Source organism: Hippopotamus amphibius, chromosome X (assembly GCF_030028045.1).
Source record: "Hippopotamus amphibius kiboko isolate mHipAmp2 chromosome X, mHipAmp2.hap2, whole genome shotgun sequence".
Classification (NCBI taxonomy): domain Eukaryota; kingdom Metazoa; phylum Chordata; class Mammalia; order Artiodactyla; family Hippopotamidae; genus Hippopotamus; species Hippopotamus amphibius.
The window spans coordinates 17308114-17323556 of record NC_080203.1 but is presented as its reverse complement, the minus strand read 5'-3'; the positions used below and the strand labels follow the sequence as shown (position 1 = coordinate 17323556).

The window sequence follows — 15443 nt, the reverse complement described above, 5'->3', positions numbered from 1 at the left end:
AATAAAAATTAGGAATGTGGTTCATGGTACTCAGACCCTTTTGGCAAGCTTGTAAGTTATTGGTATCATCTCAGATGCCATTATTTTGGTTTTAGTTTCTCTCCTTTCTTCAGAGAGCTGTGCTTGTTTTGTAGAATAAAGATAAACCTGTTTTGCATAGATTTCACACCTAATAAGTCATTTTTATTCCCTAACACCTTCCACTGAAAGAGATTAAAGATCTTTGCCAAAATTAACCTTCAGACGTCATAGTGCTAGATGAAGAAGGATTAGAAGTAGCTTACCATCAATTTCAAAACTGGAAGCGTCCTTATAATTCATCGTGCCCATCTCCTCATTTTACCAATGAGGATATTGAGACCCAGAGAGGGGAAGGGACCTGCTGGAGGTGACACAATTTATTCAATTTATTCACCCAGTTATTTATTCAGTTAGCAAATATTTCTTGAATTCCTACTGTGTGTCTTGTGTGCTGCTGGATGGGGGGATTCTCCCATGGAAGGGGGTGACCTGAGGCTGGGGCCTGGACCACTGGTTTTGGGGGAGTAAGCACTTACAAGAGATTCCACCATTTAAGCACATCCTCCCCCTGCCATGAACTCCAAATCTCATGGCCCTGCTTTAACACTGCTTCTTCTAACATCTTTCAATCAAAGTCTTAACTGTCATTACAACATACTACCTTAAAGATCGTTGATAAGATGCCACTCTTGGAAAACATGTATCTCCTCTTCCACTCCTCCACTAGTTGGCAGTTCTCGGGGAGAGGGACAAAGCACGAGGCAAGTACAATATGGCACAGGGGTTCTGGAAACATGCGGAGGGCACCTTCCTCTGTGTGGGAGCTCAGGAAAGGCCTACTGTAGAAGAGGCATCAGCTGAGACCCGAGGTTGAGTACCAGCTAGAAGATGAAAAAGGGTAAGGAGAAGGAGGGAGGAGTGTTTCAGACAGAGGAAATCCTTTCTGTAAAGGTTCAGAAGTGAAATCGGTACAACTGGAGCCTAGAGCCAGAGGGTGGAAGAGTGAGCAATGGTTTATTTCCTTTCCCTGCATGGCCGCCATTTTGTAGGTCAAGGAAATAAAGCCAGAGAGCTGGTTAATTCAGTCCCGGGTCACTGTGTGTTTCTCCTCCTTTTGCCTTTTTACTACAGAAAACTACACCTCTTAGACTAAGTTGGGAGGGTTGTTAGATATTGTTTGGTCCACCTTCCTTCATGTCATCAGTATCCCAGAAAGGGGAAGGGACTTTCGAGAAACAAGAGGGCCTGGGCTAAGACTTGGTCTTTTGACCATCGGCCAGGCCCTTTCCACCATATCTTGCTGCAGACTCTCCTCTACATCAGACCACCCCAGGGGAATTCCTCTGGGAAGGGAGCACTGAACCATCAGGCTGGCTTTGGACGGACAGAGTTGGTCAGGAACAGGAAGTGAGAAGCTTCCTAGGGGAGCTCCAGGCTGTGTTCATAATTCCTCATTTCTCAGTGGCTGCAGGGCTCAGAAATTTGAGGGCTTGGCATCTTCTAAAAGTGGCCCAGCAGACTCCTCAAGGGACATCTGGGCTCCCCTCCTCTAGGCTTTCTTGGCAAGTCCTCAGAGGCTTTGCTTCCCCTCCCTCCTGTCCTGCACCTGCCCCATCTCCCGTCTCTTCAGGTGTGCCCCGCAAATGGCACCCTCCCAGCTGCCTTGCCTCCTAGAGCCTTGGCCTGTGCCACTTTGGCCCTGTTAATTAGCAAGCTGTGCACCTCAGTGGCTACATTCTAGTTGTTTCCTTTAGACCAATGTTTATGAAGCATCCCTGCTCTATCATTCACCAGCTATGTGAGTTTGTCCAAGCTTCTGAGCCTCCCCAAGCCCCAGTTTATCTGAAAAATGCCTCCATTGTTCCAGTGAGGACTGAAGATAGCGCATGTGGAAAACATTTAACAAAGTAACTGGCTCACCGTGGGTACAAGATAAACTCCCTGCTGTGTGCTAGGCCGTGCAGGGACGCCAGGACACACAATGCCTCTGCTCAGAGTTCATGGTGCCCTAGGGAGGACACTTGTTCCAAGCTGGATGGTAGTCAACCTGCTTCCATTGCCAGTAAGGATGGAACAGGAAGAGGCTTCTAACTAACCCATGATGGGTTTGTGTTCCTTATAAGAAGGGGCTTCCTCAAAGTAGGTAAGGATGGGTGAGGGTTAGAGCTGGGATAAGCTGTGCAATGTCAGAGTCTGGAGAGTTACCTAGTAGGCAATAGTTTAACTTTTTGCTAGGGCAGTACTGAGTTGCAGGTGCAAAACCAGAGCTTGTTGGATAGATATTTGGATATATGGCTGGATTAATGAATTGGTCTAGTTAGGTATAATTTAGACCTAATGTGAAGACAGGAGATGAGTTAAATTACCTCTAAAACTTCCTTCTTAGCTTGTGATTTTATTTTCCACATTTTTGTACTGAATGCTGTGTAGTACTTCAAAATTCTAGACAGATAACTAACATGCCAGAAATTTGAAAGGTAGGACCTGAACTCCTCATCTTTGTATGTTTCATCTGCAGACCCAAAACGTTGCTAAAGCGTTATCCACATATGTTGTGAGCGCCAGCATTTCAGATACATCCATTCAAAACCTGGCCGACCCAGTGGTTATTACTCTGCAGCATGTTGAAGAAAACCAGGTAACATATCCATTTTCATCTCAGAATAAAAAAGCCTCAGAACCTCCTCCTGATTCCCCTGTTAAAAATAATTGGCTACTTGGGACGTCCCTGGTGGACCAGTGGTTAGGACTCTGTGCTCCCAATGCAGGGGGCCTGAGTTCGATCCCTGGTCAGGAAACTAGATCCCACGTGCATGCCACAACTAAAGATCCTGCATGCCACAGCTAAGAGCCCGCACGCAGCAATGAAGATCCCACATGCCACAACTAAGACCCTGTGCAGCCAAATAAATATTAAAGTAATAATAATAATAATTGGCTACATAACAGATGTGATTCCAAGACAATGAAGATTGTTCCATTCCAAGTAGCAGAGATGTATTGTAATTGGGGCCTTCTAGAAATAATGCCTTAGCCTAAAGGAATAAGTAATAGTGGGTTTCTAGCACTATGGCAGATTGGCAGGGGAGTGACTGGGGGCAGGTGGATCTGTTGGTTGTCCCATTTCTCTAAATGATATTTAATTTGGTTTATTTTTGAGGGAGGCAAACAAGTTAATTCAAAATAATGGAACATTTTTATCCTTTGAATTTCCATGAAGAGCATTAAAATATGTATTAATTATCACCAAAGAATTAAAACCATTGTCATATGGCATAACATAAGGTATATATTACTAAATGATCAAATTTAGCCGTGGTATGAGAATGAACTACTATTCCATTCTTTGATGTTAATGTATGTCCAGTGTGGAGTCTTAATAGCTTCCTTCATTGCCAATCTAAAAGACCATATGGTACAGCATATTTTTCACAGATCTGAATTCTAGAAGGGAAGAAGGAAGAGTGGGAGAGGGAACTTAAGAAAATAGATACCAAATGAAACATGTTTAATGGGTAAGATCTCTTAATTCTGGCTGGGGCCACAGCTCTCCAAGCATCCCCCATAATCAATTTCTCATTGCTTGCCAGTTCCTTGGAGATTGCAAGAGCTGGTGAGACTTCAGGAATGCTCACTAAGCCTAATGAAGAGGCGGTTCAATCTTGTATCCATAAGGCTTGACCTCGGCCGTGAGCCCCAAATTCCACAGCTCCACAAGAAACACCTACCGCACATCAGACCTGCACTGGCCATTCACAGCCTCCTCCTGGTCCTTGCAGGAGGATGTGGCAAATTCTTATGTTACCAAATACTTTATTTTTTTTTAATTATTTATTTTATTGGCTGTGTTGGGTCTTCGTTGCTGCACACGGGCTTTCTCTAGTTGCAGCGAGTGGGGGCTACTCTTCATTGTGGTGCGTGGGCTTCTCATTGCAGTGGCCTCTCTTGTTGCAGAGCCCAGGCTCTAGGCACGTGAGCTTCAGTAGTTGTGGCACATGGGTTCAATAGTTGTGGCTCACGGGCTCTAGAGCTCAGGCTCAGTAGTTGTGGCACACGGGCTTAGTTGCTCTGTGGCATGTGGTATCTTCCTGGGGCAGGGATCGAACCCATGTCCCCTGTATTGGCAGGCGGACTCTTACCCACTGCGCCATCTAGGAAGTCCCACCAAATACTTTAAACGACACATACCAGATCACCATGCAGCAGTAACATGTTGTTTTCTCATTTGTAAACCCCAAGATACTTGGGGTTCGTTCTAAAACCAACTCACAAATGGTCCGTGTGTGTGTGTGTGTGTGTGTCTACTGTTTGAGAAAATATCAAGAAGAAAACACGTGCATAATGGTCATTGTATGGTAATGATCACAAGGCAAGGTATTTATCTCTTATTTTTCTTTTTTCTAGAATTATGATCAAGTTCAGTGTGCCTTTTGGGACTTTGGGAATAACAGTAAGTATTTTTCTTAGCAAGCTTTGGCTTTGGTTCTAAATGAGACTTTGCCCCTGACCATGTTGCTATTTGGCAGTTACATGAAGCAAGTTGTACTGAAGCTACTGTCTTTTCAGACCCTACAGGGAACTCTGAATGACCAAGATACAAATATGAGTTTCATATCTAACTAGGGCATGGGAGTTTTTTTTTTAATTTTCTTTCTGAGAAGAGACTTATTTGGAGATTAGAAAAAAATTGCACAACTTAGCAAGCTGGAAGAAAGAAAGTTGGAAGACCCAGTGCAGGGCAGCCTTGAGCTGTTTGAGGAAAGTTAAGGATTGAAAATCTGGCTCTTTATCTGTCTTTCCTATGAGATTTGCCACGTCTACTGTCTCCTTCCATTTTTCCTTCTCCTCTGCATTGACAGTGTGACCTTGGATGCTCCATTTACTCTCTAGGGGCTTGAATCTTTTTAATCTTTTCATGGAGGGGGTAAGACTTTCTGATTGGTCTCAAAGGGCACTTCCTGCATAGCCGGGTAGGAGTCTTTGGGGACCATAAGAGAAGGGGTCGTGGGAATAATGCCATTTGAAGCAACATGAATGGACCTGGAAATTGTCGTACCGAGTGAAGTAAGTCAGACAGAGAAAGATAAATGTCATATAATATCGCTTATATGTGGAATCTAAAAAAAGGGTACAAATGAACTTAGTTACAAAGCAGAAGTAGAGTCACGGATGTAGAAAACAAACTTATGGTTACCAGGGAGGAAAGCGGGGTGGGGGGTGGCGATGAATTGGGAGGTTGGGATTGACATATACACACTACTAGATATAAAATAGACAACTAATAAGAACCTGCTGCATAGCACAAGGAACTCTACTCAACACTCTGTAATGACCTATATCGGAAAAGAACCTAAAAAAGAGTGTTTATATGTATATGTATAACTAGTTCACTTTGCTGTATGGCAGAAATTAACACAACATTGTAAATCAACTACACACCAATGAAAAAATTTTAAAACAAGAGAGAAGGGGTTGTGGAAGGGGATTGCTGAATGGGTTCCTCTTAAGCTTGCCATTGCCATTGAAATCTCCAGGGATATAGCCAAATCTCAGGGAATTCCCACACAGAAGCAATTGCCCCTGGAATGCCAGGAGTGGCTCTGGGATCAGTTCTTCCACCTGTGGAAGCTCTGCCTAGGACTTTTCTTTTTTTAGTATCCTTGGAATCCTGGGGAAAAAGGGGGAAATTCGCTTCCCATTCAACTCCCTAGGATGTGGGAATACTACTGCTTTCTTACAACAGAGATAGCACTGTCCTTTTCTGGTCCTCCTAGTCGCCCAGGAAAAGATTTCCATAAAATGATAAGCTTTGTCCCCCTCAGCCTCAGTAAGTTGGTCTGTGTGTTCATTAATGCCCGTTGCTGGGCTCCTCCCAGGTCATCTTTTGCCCCCACCCCTCTGTCCATGGATACAGAACTTCTGGAATCTATTGGCATTATCCTGGATGGACAAATTTGGACCACACTTAGCTGCCTGCCTTAGAATAGCCCCTCTGGTCTAGTACTATTCTGAAGGTTTTACTCTAAATTTGGTCTAGTACCCAAGATCTACAGGTTCTCAAGGTATGTGGGTTAGTTCTAGAACCCTGAATATGCTTAGGAGTGAGAAGCTAGGCAGGTGTTAAGTAGACCAGAGGCTTTAATTGGCCCTAAGGAGTTCCAGACCATGATCTGACTTGAATGCAGAGCACTTGAGACCACTTGAATTCTGGGTTGAACTGGTTGTTTCGGATGTTTATTCCAGTCCGACGGAGGAGGCCCACGTGTCAGCCTATATTCCATAGCTCACGTCTTTCAAAAAGTTCTAGATCTACCTGTTTCCTCTTTGTGCTACTTGAAAAAACAGTCCTTACTCTGTCATTCCAGCATGGTGGCAGGACTGTTCATCATTGGAGTCTGTCCTAGTCTGTGGAAGAACAGGGAAAGTGAGAACCAAAGAAGTTATGCCATTTACGAAGTCCCGTGCAAGTCAATTTCGCCTATTAGACTTAATTTAATTTCAGTGTTCAATTATACCACTCTCCTGCTGTCTTAACAAACAATACTAATTATAGCACATGTTGGAGAGGTACATATAATGAAAAGTTAAACATTTCTGAGAAAAACAAAATTGCTTTGAAATTCCCTTCTGTCACTTGCAGATGGGCAAGGTGGATGGAATTCATCAGGCTGCAAAGTAAAGGAAACAAACGTAAATTACACAATCTGTCAGTGTGACCACCTCACCCATTTTGGAGTCTTAATGGTAAGTCGTTTCTTAATCACTCCTTGATAGAATTTTGACAACTTTTATTAGATTGCAGACCAAGAATATATGTGTGAACTAAGTTATGGAGAAGTGGCATGCAAGTGGAAAAAAGCCCCCACCTTGTTCATTCAAAGTAGAGCAAACTGAAACAAATACTTATTTTTCTCCTTGTAAAATTAATGCCTGCTCGTCAAAATCCAAACATTACAGAAAAGATCCCTATGATCCACCTCCCAATAGATCACCACCTTTAACACCTTTATGTATATTCTTTCAGATTCTTTTCCTGCGTGTATATTAATATGTTTTTGTTTTATAAAAATGGGATCAAATTATTCATACAGTTTTTACCACTTGCTTTTCACCTAACAATAAATATTGGACACGTTTCAGGCAAATACATATCCATCTACTTAAATTTTTTAAAATTCTTTTATAGTATTCCCTCGTGTGGATTTTACACAATGAATTTAACCAATCCCCTATAGGTAGGCATGAATTGTTACTGCTTTTCTCCATTATGAACAATGCTGTAATACACATTTTTGTTTGTCTTCTAATATTTGTATAAGTATTTCTGTAGAACAAATTGATGGAAGTAGGATTGCTTCCAATTAAAATGTGAAATTTTAATATTTATTGTCTAATTGCAGTATAGGAAAGATTTTTTTTTTTGGCAGCATTTTGTCTTCGTTGCAGGCTTCTCATTACGGTGGCTTCTCTTGTTGCGGAGCAGGGGCTCTAGACACGTGGGCTCAGTAGTTGTGGTACACGGGCTTAGTTGCTCCGTGGCATGTGGGATCTTCCTGGAGCAGGGCTTGAACCCATGTCCCCTGCATTGGCAGGTGGATTCTTTACCACTGCACCACCAGGGGAGTCCCAAGATATATTTTTTAATACTTGCGGTGCTTCACCAAAGAAGAGTTATCTGACCAATTCAGGCTTAGAACCTCGGAGTCATTATTAACCCTTCTCTCCTTCGTTTCCTGTGGTCCTCCCTAACATTGGAAGTGGATGAATTTTCCTTCAGAATGGCTCTTAAATGTGTTTCCTTCTTCTCTACCCACCCTTGAGTACTTTCTTAGTTCTCCTAAGTTGCTCTATTGTGTATATTATATACTGGTATCTGAATGTGTTGTGTATGAGTTGTTTCTTCTGCTAATGGTAAGCTCCTTGAAGGCCGAGAGTCTGTTTTATATGTCTTTTTTTTTATCATATCTATTCAACAAATAAGAGATGCTCCATTGATCTTTGTTGAACTGTAAGAATTTTGTTTACCTTCCTCCAAATTAGTTAAAACATTACAGCATGAGTCAAAAGACCAGGGCCCACATTCCAGCTCTGTCACTATCTATGTGATCTTGGTCAGATTATTTCACTTGTTTGGACCTTGAATTTTCTTCTGAAATGTGAAAGATTGGAGTAGACCAAGGTTTCTTAACCTCAGCACTATTGCTATTCTGAGCCAAATAATTCTTTGTTGTGGGTGCTGTTTTGTGCATTCTAGGATGTTTAGCAGCATTCCTGGCTTCTACCCACTAGATGCCAGTAGCACCATCTCCAGTTGTGACAACCAAAAATGTCTCCAGACATAGCCACATGTCCCGGGTAGGGACAAAATTGTGTCCAGTTGAGAACTACCAGAGAAGACCAGTGCTTCTTAATCTTTTATGAGTCACAAAGCTCCATTACCATCTGATGAAAGCTATGGACCATCTTCCCAGAATGATGCATACATATATTCAAATAATTTTGCATACCATTTCAGGTCTTTTATGGTCCTTAGGTTAAGAAGCCACTGGTTTATGTTATCTCTAAGGCCCATTTTGTCTCTTAATTTTATGAAAATTATTTAAGGTCTGAGGGAAAGGAACATTTTTTGATTTCTGTGCAGTGTTTTGGGATGCTCAGTTCAGATAATAATTCACTTTATATCCCCAATTCACATCTAATTAGTTTGGTTATATTTGAAGTATGGAACATGTTAATGACAATAAAACCAAGGACTAAATATTCTTCCAGTGCTGTTGATGGCTTTCCATGCCCTACACACAGTAAGTTGCACTAGGCATACTCAACAAACAATATATAGTCTTATTGTATATCCATCTACATACTCCGGTTTTATAAGAGCTTTGACAGAGATGCTGTACATCCTGGGAACCTCCTGTTAGCGCTGGAAGCGTTTTACCATTAACTTGCCCTGGTGAATGTATAAAATACAACACATTGCATTCCCTAGGATTTATCCAGGTCTGCAGTGGATGCAGTGAATGAACGGATATTAGTGCTTATAACATACATCGGATGTGGAATCTCCTCCATTTTCCTGGGCGTTGCGATAGTGACATACATAGCTTTTCAGTAAGTTGGTAGAGTCTTATTCTTAAGTTCAGTTTGGTTTGATGGATGTTATTGGCATAACCTTGTTAATTTCATGTTAATTTCACAAAAAGGTCCTTATTCATCACAATAGGGAGAGGTCAGATCCATTAGATTATGAAGTGGGCAGTTTAAAAACAACCAAGGCCCCTCTGGAAAAAAGAAAGATTGTAATTGAATTTTTTAAAAAGCAAGAGCGTTGAGATAGGAAAAGATATCTCTAACAGGATAGAAAAACAATAACCATAAAAGAAAAAGTTGATAAATTGGACTTCATTAAAATTAAGAACTTTTTTACATCAAAAGATACTATGAAAATAGTGAAAAGACAAACCACAGATTGGGAGAAGATATTCACAATGCATATATCTGACAAAGGACGTATGCAGAATACATAAAAACTACAAAGTGAAAAGCAAAAGAAAGATAATACAGTTAAAAATGGGCAAAAGACTTGTACAGGCACCTCACAAAGAAGATATCCATGCCTAGTCCTAACCCCTACCCAAATGGCTAACGAGCATGTAACAAGGTTCTCAAAATCATTACTCATCAGAAAAATGCTAATCAAAACCACAATTACACTTCTGTGCACCCACCAGAATGGCTAAAATTAAAAATACTGAAAGTAGCAAAGGCCAACAAGAATGTGGAAAACTACAAATGGCACAGACACTTTGGAAAATTCTTTGGCAATACTTACTAAAGATAAATATCCACCTAGCTGTTGACCCAGAAATTTCACTCTTAAGGAGAAATGATTGTATGTCCACTGAAAGATATATACAAGAATATTCACAGCAGCTTCACTTATAGTGGCCCCAAATTGCAAAAAAAAAAAAAAAAACCCCAATATACATTAACAGTTGACTGGTTGAATAATTTGTAGTATATTCATAAAAATAAATAAACTACAGTTGGCCCTTGAACAACACGGGTTTGAACTGTGTGGGTTCTCATATGCAGATTTTTTCAATAGTAAATACTACAGGCCTGCATGATTCGAGGCTGACTGAATCTGAGGATACAGAATCGTGGATAAGGAGGAGGGAAAACCATAAGTTATATAAGGACTTTTGACTGCTTGGAGGGTCAGTGCCCCTAACTCCCACATTGTTCAAGGCTCAACTGTACTTCTACACAATATAGCGTAATATCTAAATCTCAAAGGCAGAGAGTTGAGCAAAGAAAGTAAGAAAAAGAAGAGAACATGCTGTATGGTTCCATTCATATGAAGTTCCAAGTACAGGCAAAACTAAATCTATGCAGATAGAAGTTAAACTATTGGTTACCTCTAGTGGAGGGTATTGAATGGGAGAAGGAATGAGGGAGCTTTCTGAGATGCTGAAAACATTCTATCTCTTGATCTGTGTGGTGGTTCCGTGGGTGTATTCATTTGTAAAGATTCATTGAGTTGCATTCTTAGGACTTGTGTACTTTACTATTTAAAAAACCCACATACACACAAAGTGAAAAGTGCAAAATTTAAATAGATAGACATTTAATAGAAATGAAAAAAATCAAAGGGAAAGATTTTTTTTAATTTGGAAAATACAGACTCAGTTTTCACAAAGTACAATTGTGATCACTTAGTGAAACTTAAGGTCATATTTCCATGATGCCAAATAGCTGGATCTTTGAAAATACCCAAGTAGCTACTTGAAATGGTTTCCATAGTCATCCTACTATTTGGTCATATGGTCATATGTAGATCCAGCCTTGAGCTTACTGAAGGAGTGATGGTAGAATTGTGGTATCCAGGAAACTCTTTCCTTCCTTCTCTTCAAAAGAGAAAAAGAAACAGAAAAAAGGGGGACTGCTTAGCTGAGAGAGGCTATTATTATTCCTGTCAGTGAAGGTCACCATATTTAAAATACTTTGACTCTACTTGGAAAGTATAAGAGGGAACGAGGGCGGGGGACTCGAAAATTCAGTGCATATAAGGTAATAGGAATAATTTAATTTTAATAGGCAGTTCTTTTGTTCTTTCACTTATTATGCAGATAAAACATGGCAATGCTTGATGAAAAACAGAGACCCTACCTAACATTGTGCCTTTTCCTTTAGCAAACTTCGAAAAGATTATCCTTCCAAAATCCTCATCAACCTGTGCACAGCACTACTGATGCTAAACCTGGTATTTCTGGTCAATTCCTGGTCATCATCATTTCAGAAATTGGGCCTTTGTATCACAGCCGCTGCGGCACTTCATTACTTCCTGCTCGTGTCTTTGACTTGGATGGGCCTGGAGGCGGTCCACATGTATTTTGCTTTAGTCAAAGTCTTCAACATATACATTCCCAATTATATCCTTAAATTTTGTCTAGTTGGTTGGGGTAAGTATATCTGCCATCATCCTTGATGTCTCTGTTTCAAGCCTGTGTGTGTCTAATTCTAGCTCCATTAGACGAATGATTTGGGACCAAATTCTGTTATTATCACAGGTAAGGAGTTAAGGATTGACTCATTGGTGTTTGGGTGGGCACTTCTTTTTCTGTCTGTATTGCTCTATAAATTCAACTTTTAACCTCTATGGTGAGGTTATTGGTCCACACATATTTACTGAGCAGCTGCTTGTGTGCACTGCTAAATGCTGGATCTACAGTAGTGGGCCTGTCGGTTTTTATCCTTCCCTTTACTCAAGTTACAATCCCAACAAACACACACAGATACGATAGCCAACACTGAGGTAGCGCTCTGTGTGCCCGACACGGTTTGAAGTGTCTCATTTAATCTAAGTGTCTCATACTCATTTCATCTTCATAATACTTCTATGGGAAAGGTTTCATCATTATTCTCATTTAAGAGAGGAGGACACTGAGGCACAAAGAGATTACATAATTTGCCAGAATTTACACGGCTGGTAAGTGGCAGAACTGGGATTTGGACCAAGGAGTCTGTCTCCATAGTTTGGACTTTGACCTCTAAGATCTAGTCATATTGTTTAAAGGCCAGGGGAAAGACTTTCAAGATGTGAGAGGGTGCTGGCCCAGACATGCCCCGATTCGCACCATACCTCGTGACTGTCGCCATTCTGCTGCCCTGTAGAAGAAGCCGGGGAGGAACTCAGCATGAATAGTTCCTAATTTAAATGACACTTCATTGGTTGGCTTTCCTGTATTTCTAACTGACATGGACAACTCAGCTCTTTTGCACCCCTTGCCTACTCGAACCGGATTTGGGATTCAGAAAATGTGTTGGATCCGTAGGAGATGTATATTAAGTGGGATGCATAGGCTACCTGGGAAGATAGATTTTATGTTCCACTGCTTTGTGAAGACCGTAGCTTCCCAATTAGCTACTCATCCTTTTAATGAGTTCATTAACATAGTACATGCTTTCTTTGGATACACAGTTAGTGCTATTACCCATGCTAATGTGGGGAGCAGAGACAGGCAAATGCTAAACAAAGCATGATCTAAAAAATGGTTTTAATATACTTTGGAACCCGTCAGAAATACAAAGCCAAAAGCAGTCAATACACTCGCCTTTATGCCTGGCGACCCTCACCTCGAGTCAACTGGAAGATTGAAAAATGTTGTGGAAGAGGCTTCATGAATAATCCAGAAGGTGGATAACCCACATCTGGCTAACTGTGCGGCGGCTGGAAGTAGCACTCGATCCCCCAGCATCACTCATTCTCGGCTTCCTCCTCCAATACTTCCTCCTTCACCTGCTCCTTCCATGTTGGTATTCCCCAGGGCTGGCTTCTCATCTCCTTGATCTGCGCATTCCACACACACTTGCTGGGGGGCAGGGGGGAGGCAGGCAAGGCTAAGGCTTGGTACTCGGGGGCAGGAAAAAGTTGAGGGTGTCAAATACGCACCCAAGCCAAGGCCAAGCCAAGGTGAATGCCTGACTGGCTCAACCAGTACGGATACAACGAGCCGCTTTCAGACTCAGTTGATGACTTATATAGACAGTGAAAAGACAAGGAGCTAAAGGTGCCAGCTCCCAGGTCTCTGTCCCCCACACTATAAAGAACGACACCCAAACAAAAGGGAACAGATGGCTGGGTGATTCCCTACTGCTGAGGAGCCAGCTCTCAAGTGAAGCTCCGCGGTTTTGATGGTGCAGCTGTGTTCTGAGGGGGCGGGGTGCGAAGCCCCACACCTCCTCAGAGCCCAGGAGGCAGTGAGAAACTGCATCATGACAGCCTTCCAGAGGAACTGGGGAGAAGCGTAAGAGATGGCCGCAGAGCGTCTCCTCACAGGCCTGCTTCGTCTTCTCGAATTTGTAGAGGGTCACAAGGCATTCCACCAAAATTCAGATCAGCTGTGGTTCAAGCCTTCTCCTGCTCGACCTCTGGATCCCTGCAAGGCTGGCCAGGGAGCCAGTGCAGAGCTGGCCCACTACAGGGAGTCTCAGAGGATTTCAATATTAGACCAATGCAATCAACTGTAAGGAAAATAAATAGTAGCCTCTGTTTATGTTGGAAGTTCTGTGTTCCTAATGCCAAAGCAGCCTGTTGAAAAGGTTTTATTACTTATTTAAATCCCTGTCCAAGGCTGTAGATTTATTTGTCCACATTTTGTAATAACCAGTAGGCATCTTTTTTGTTTTAATTATCAAAGTGTAAACACAGCTTGGGGACCGTCTCACAACTTTCTTCTTACATGTGAGGCCTCCCTCCATCCCTCCCTTCCAGCCTCCAACAGGTATTTTTTTAATCTACTTCGTGCTGGGCCCTGTGCTAGGTGTGCCACAAACAGATCAGAAGGGATTGTCCTGCTAATCACAGGATAGGACAATGGAGGATTTCTCAAGATGCTTGGCATTCTGGGGTTTGAAACCACTTTGGAAAGTGTCTTAGAAACCCGTAATATGTGTGCGGGTGTTATGCCCCTAGTTTAGGAGAAATACATTGTGAGAAAGAAAGAAATCATTTGAGTTTTGCAAATGTACATGTAATTGGATTTTTAAACCCTGTGTCTATACTCACGTCACGTTTGACCACTTTGACTGAACTGATTGCTTTATTATACTCGGGCTGAATTGACTGGTCGTTAACTGGTCGATCTAGTCAAAATGTCAAACTGGTAACGAGTGTGGAAACAGGCCCCGTGTCAGAAAAGCACTGAAGGCTGCAGCTGATTGTCTGTGCCCTTCCTCCAAAGTGACCTAGACAAAAAGAGACCAGGAACTAACGGGCAGTATTGAAAGGGAGACAGATTGGCAGCCAATCCTCTAAGAAATGCTTGATGCAAACTTGCATTCCTGTGAACTAGATACTTTTATCGCCAAGTTGATTTTTGGCACTTGTGCTATTTTAATAACCAGCGGGTGTTGTATTGGAGCCATTGGCACGCTGTTTAGTTTAGCAGATTGGAGAACTCCTAGAAATGTTTAACTTGGAAGAATTCACAACCATTTTGCAAACAATGGTATTTTGATGCCTGCACATCTGTGGCTCATTTAAACAGTGTCTTAATGTATCAGCACCAACAACCATTGATCAGGAGCTCTCTCCCGCTTCCTAATGGGATGCCTTTGGCTTGCTTCCTCACTCTAGGAATTCCAGCAATCGTGGTGGCGATCATACTCAGTGTGAAAAAAGATCTGTATGGGACTCTGAGCTCAACGACTCCATTGTAAGTACCAGCATTTCCGCTTCTCCGATGGTGATGCTCTTGACCGTCAGGTGAGGTGTTCCTGGCCTGGGGTTTGGTCTTGACATTGGCTTCAGGGAGGAAATCGGTGTCAGCCTTTTTACCCTAACAGAGTCGTGGGCACACTGATATAATGGTTGTGTGTCTGGGCTCCATACGACCTTGGTCAACTTACTTTACCTCTTCCTTCCATTTTCTCCTCTGGAACACGGAGATAATAATGTTTGCTCTCAGTGTTTGGTGCAGATTAAAATGACACCATGTATATAAAGTGCTCAGCGTGTGGCCTGTTCCTTGGTAAATGCTACATATCTGGCAGCGATTATTAATTAATTAGTTTGGTTATTTCTCTAATTTTTGGCTGGTAAAGAGCTCTCACATTTATTGAATGGGAATATAACGATGTAAATACAATGCAAGAAAACAGAAGAAATCGACATAGACATCTGGCAGCCATCATGATTAGAAAGCTCGCAGAACTTAGGAGTTGGGGCGGCCACTATAAAGAAACACTGAAATGGGTTGGAAAACATTTTTATATTTCAATGAGTAAAGGTCTGCCCTGAAGGAGACTCCACCACTTTCCTTTGTAGATTGACTCAGCTTTGTTGTCCTGTTGCTGTTCTTTTCTTTCTTTTTTTTTCTTTTCTCTTTTTGACGTGTAAACCCATCTCTTTGGTTCTC

The 15443-nt window shown here is 41.9% G+C and overlaps 1 protein-coding gene across 1 annotated transcript in view; it reads left to right on the top strand.

Annotated features, from left to right (window-relative positions):
* Window positions 1-15443, top strand: part of ADGRG4 (adhesion G protein-coupled receptor G4) — an 81935-nt gene that overhangs the window by 56146 nt on the left and 10346 nt on the right. The window contains exons 13-18 of the mRNA XM_057717558.1: window positions 2540-2659; window positions 4426-4471; window positions 6662-6765; window positions 9011-9132; window positions 11218-11486; window positions 14663-14741. Coding sequence (XP_057573541.1) covers window positions 2540-2659; window positions 4426-4471; window positions 6662-6765; window positions 9011-9132; window positions 11218-11486; window positions 14663-14741 — 740 coding nt within the window. The remainder of the gene's footprint in view (window positions 1-2539; window positions 2660-4425; window positions 4472-6661; window positions 6766-9010; window positions 9133-11217; window positions 11487-14662; window positions 14742-15443) is intronic.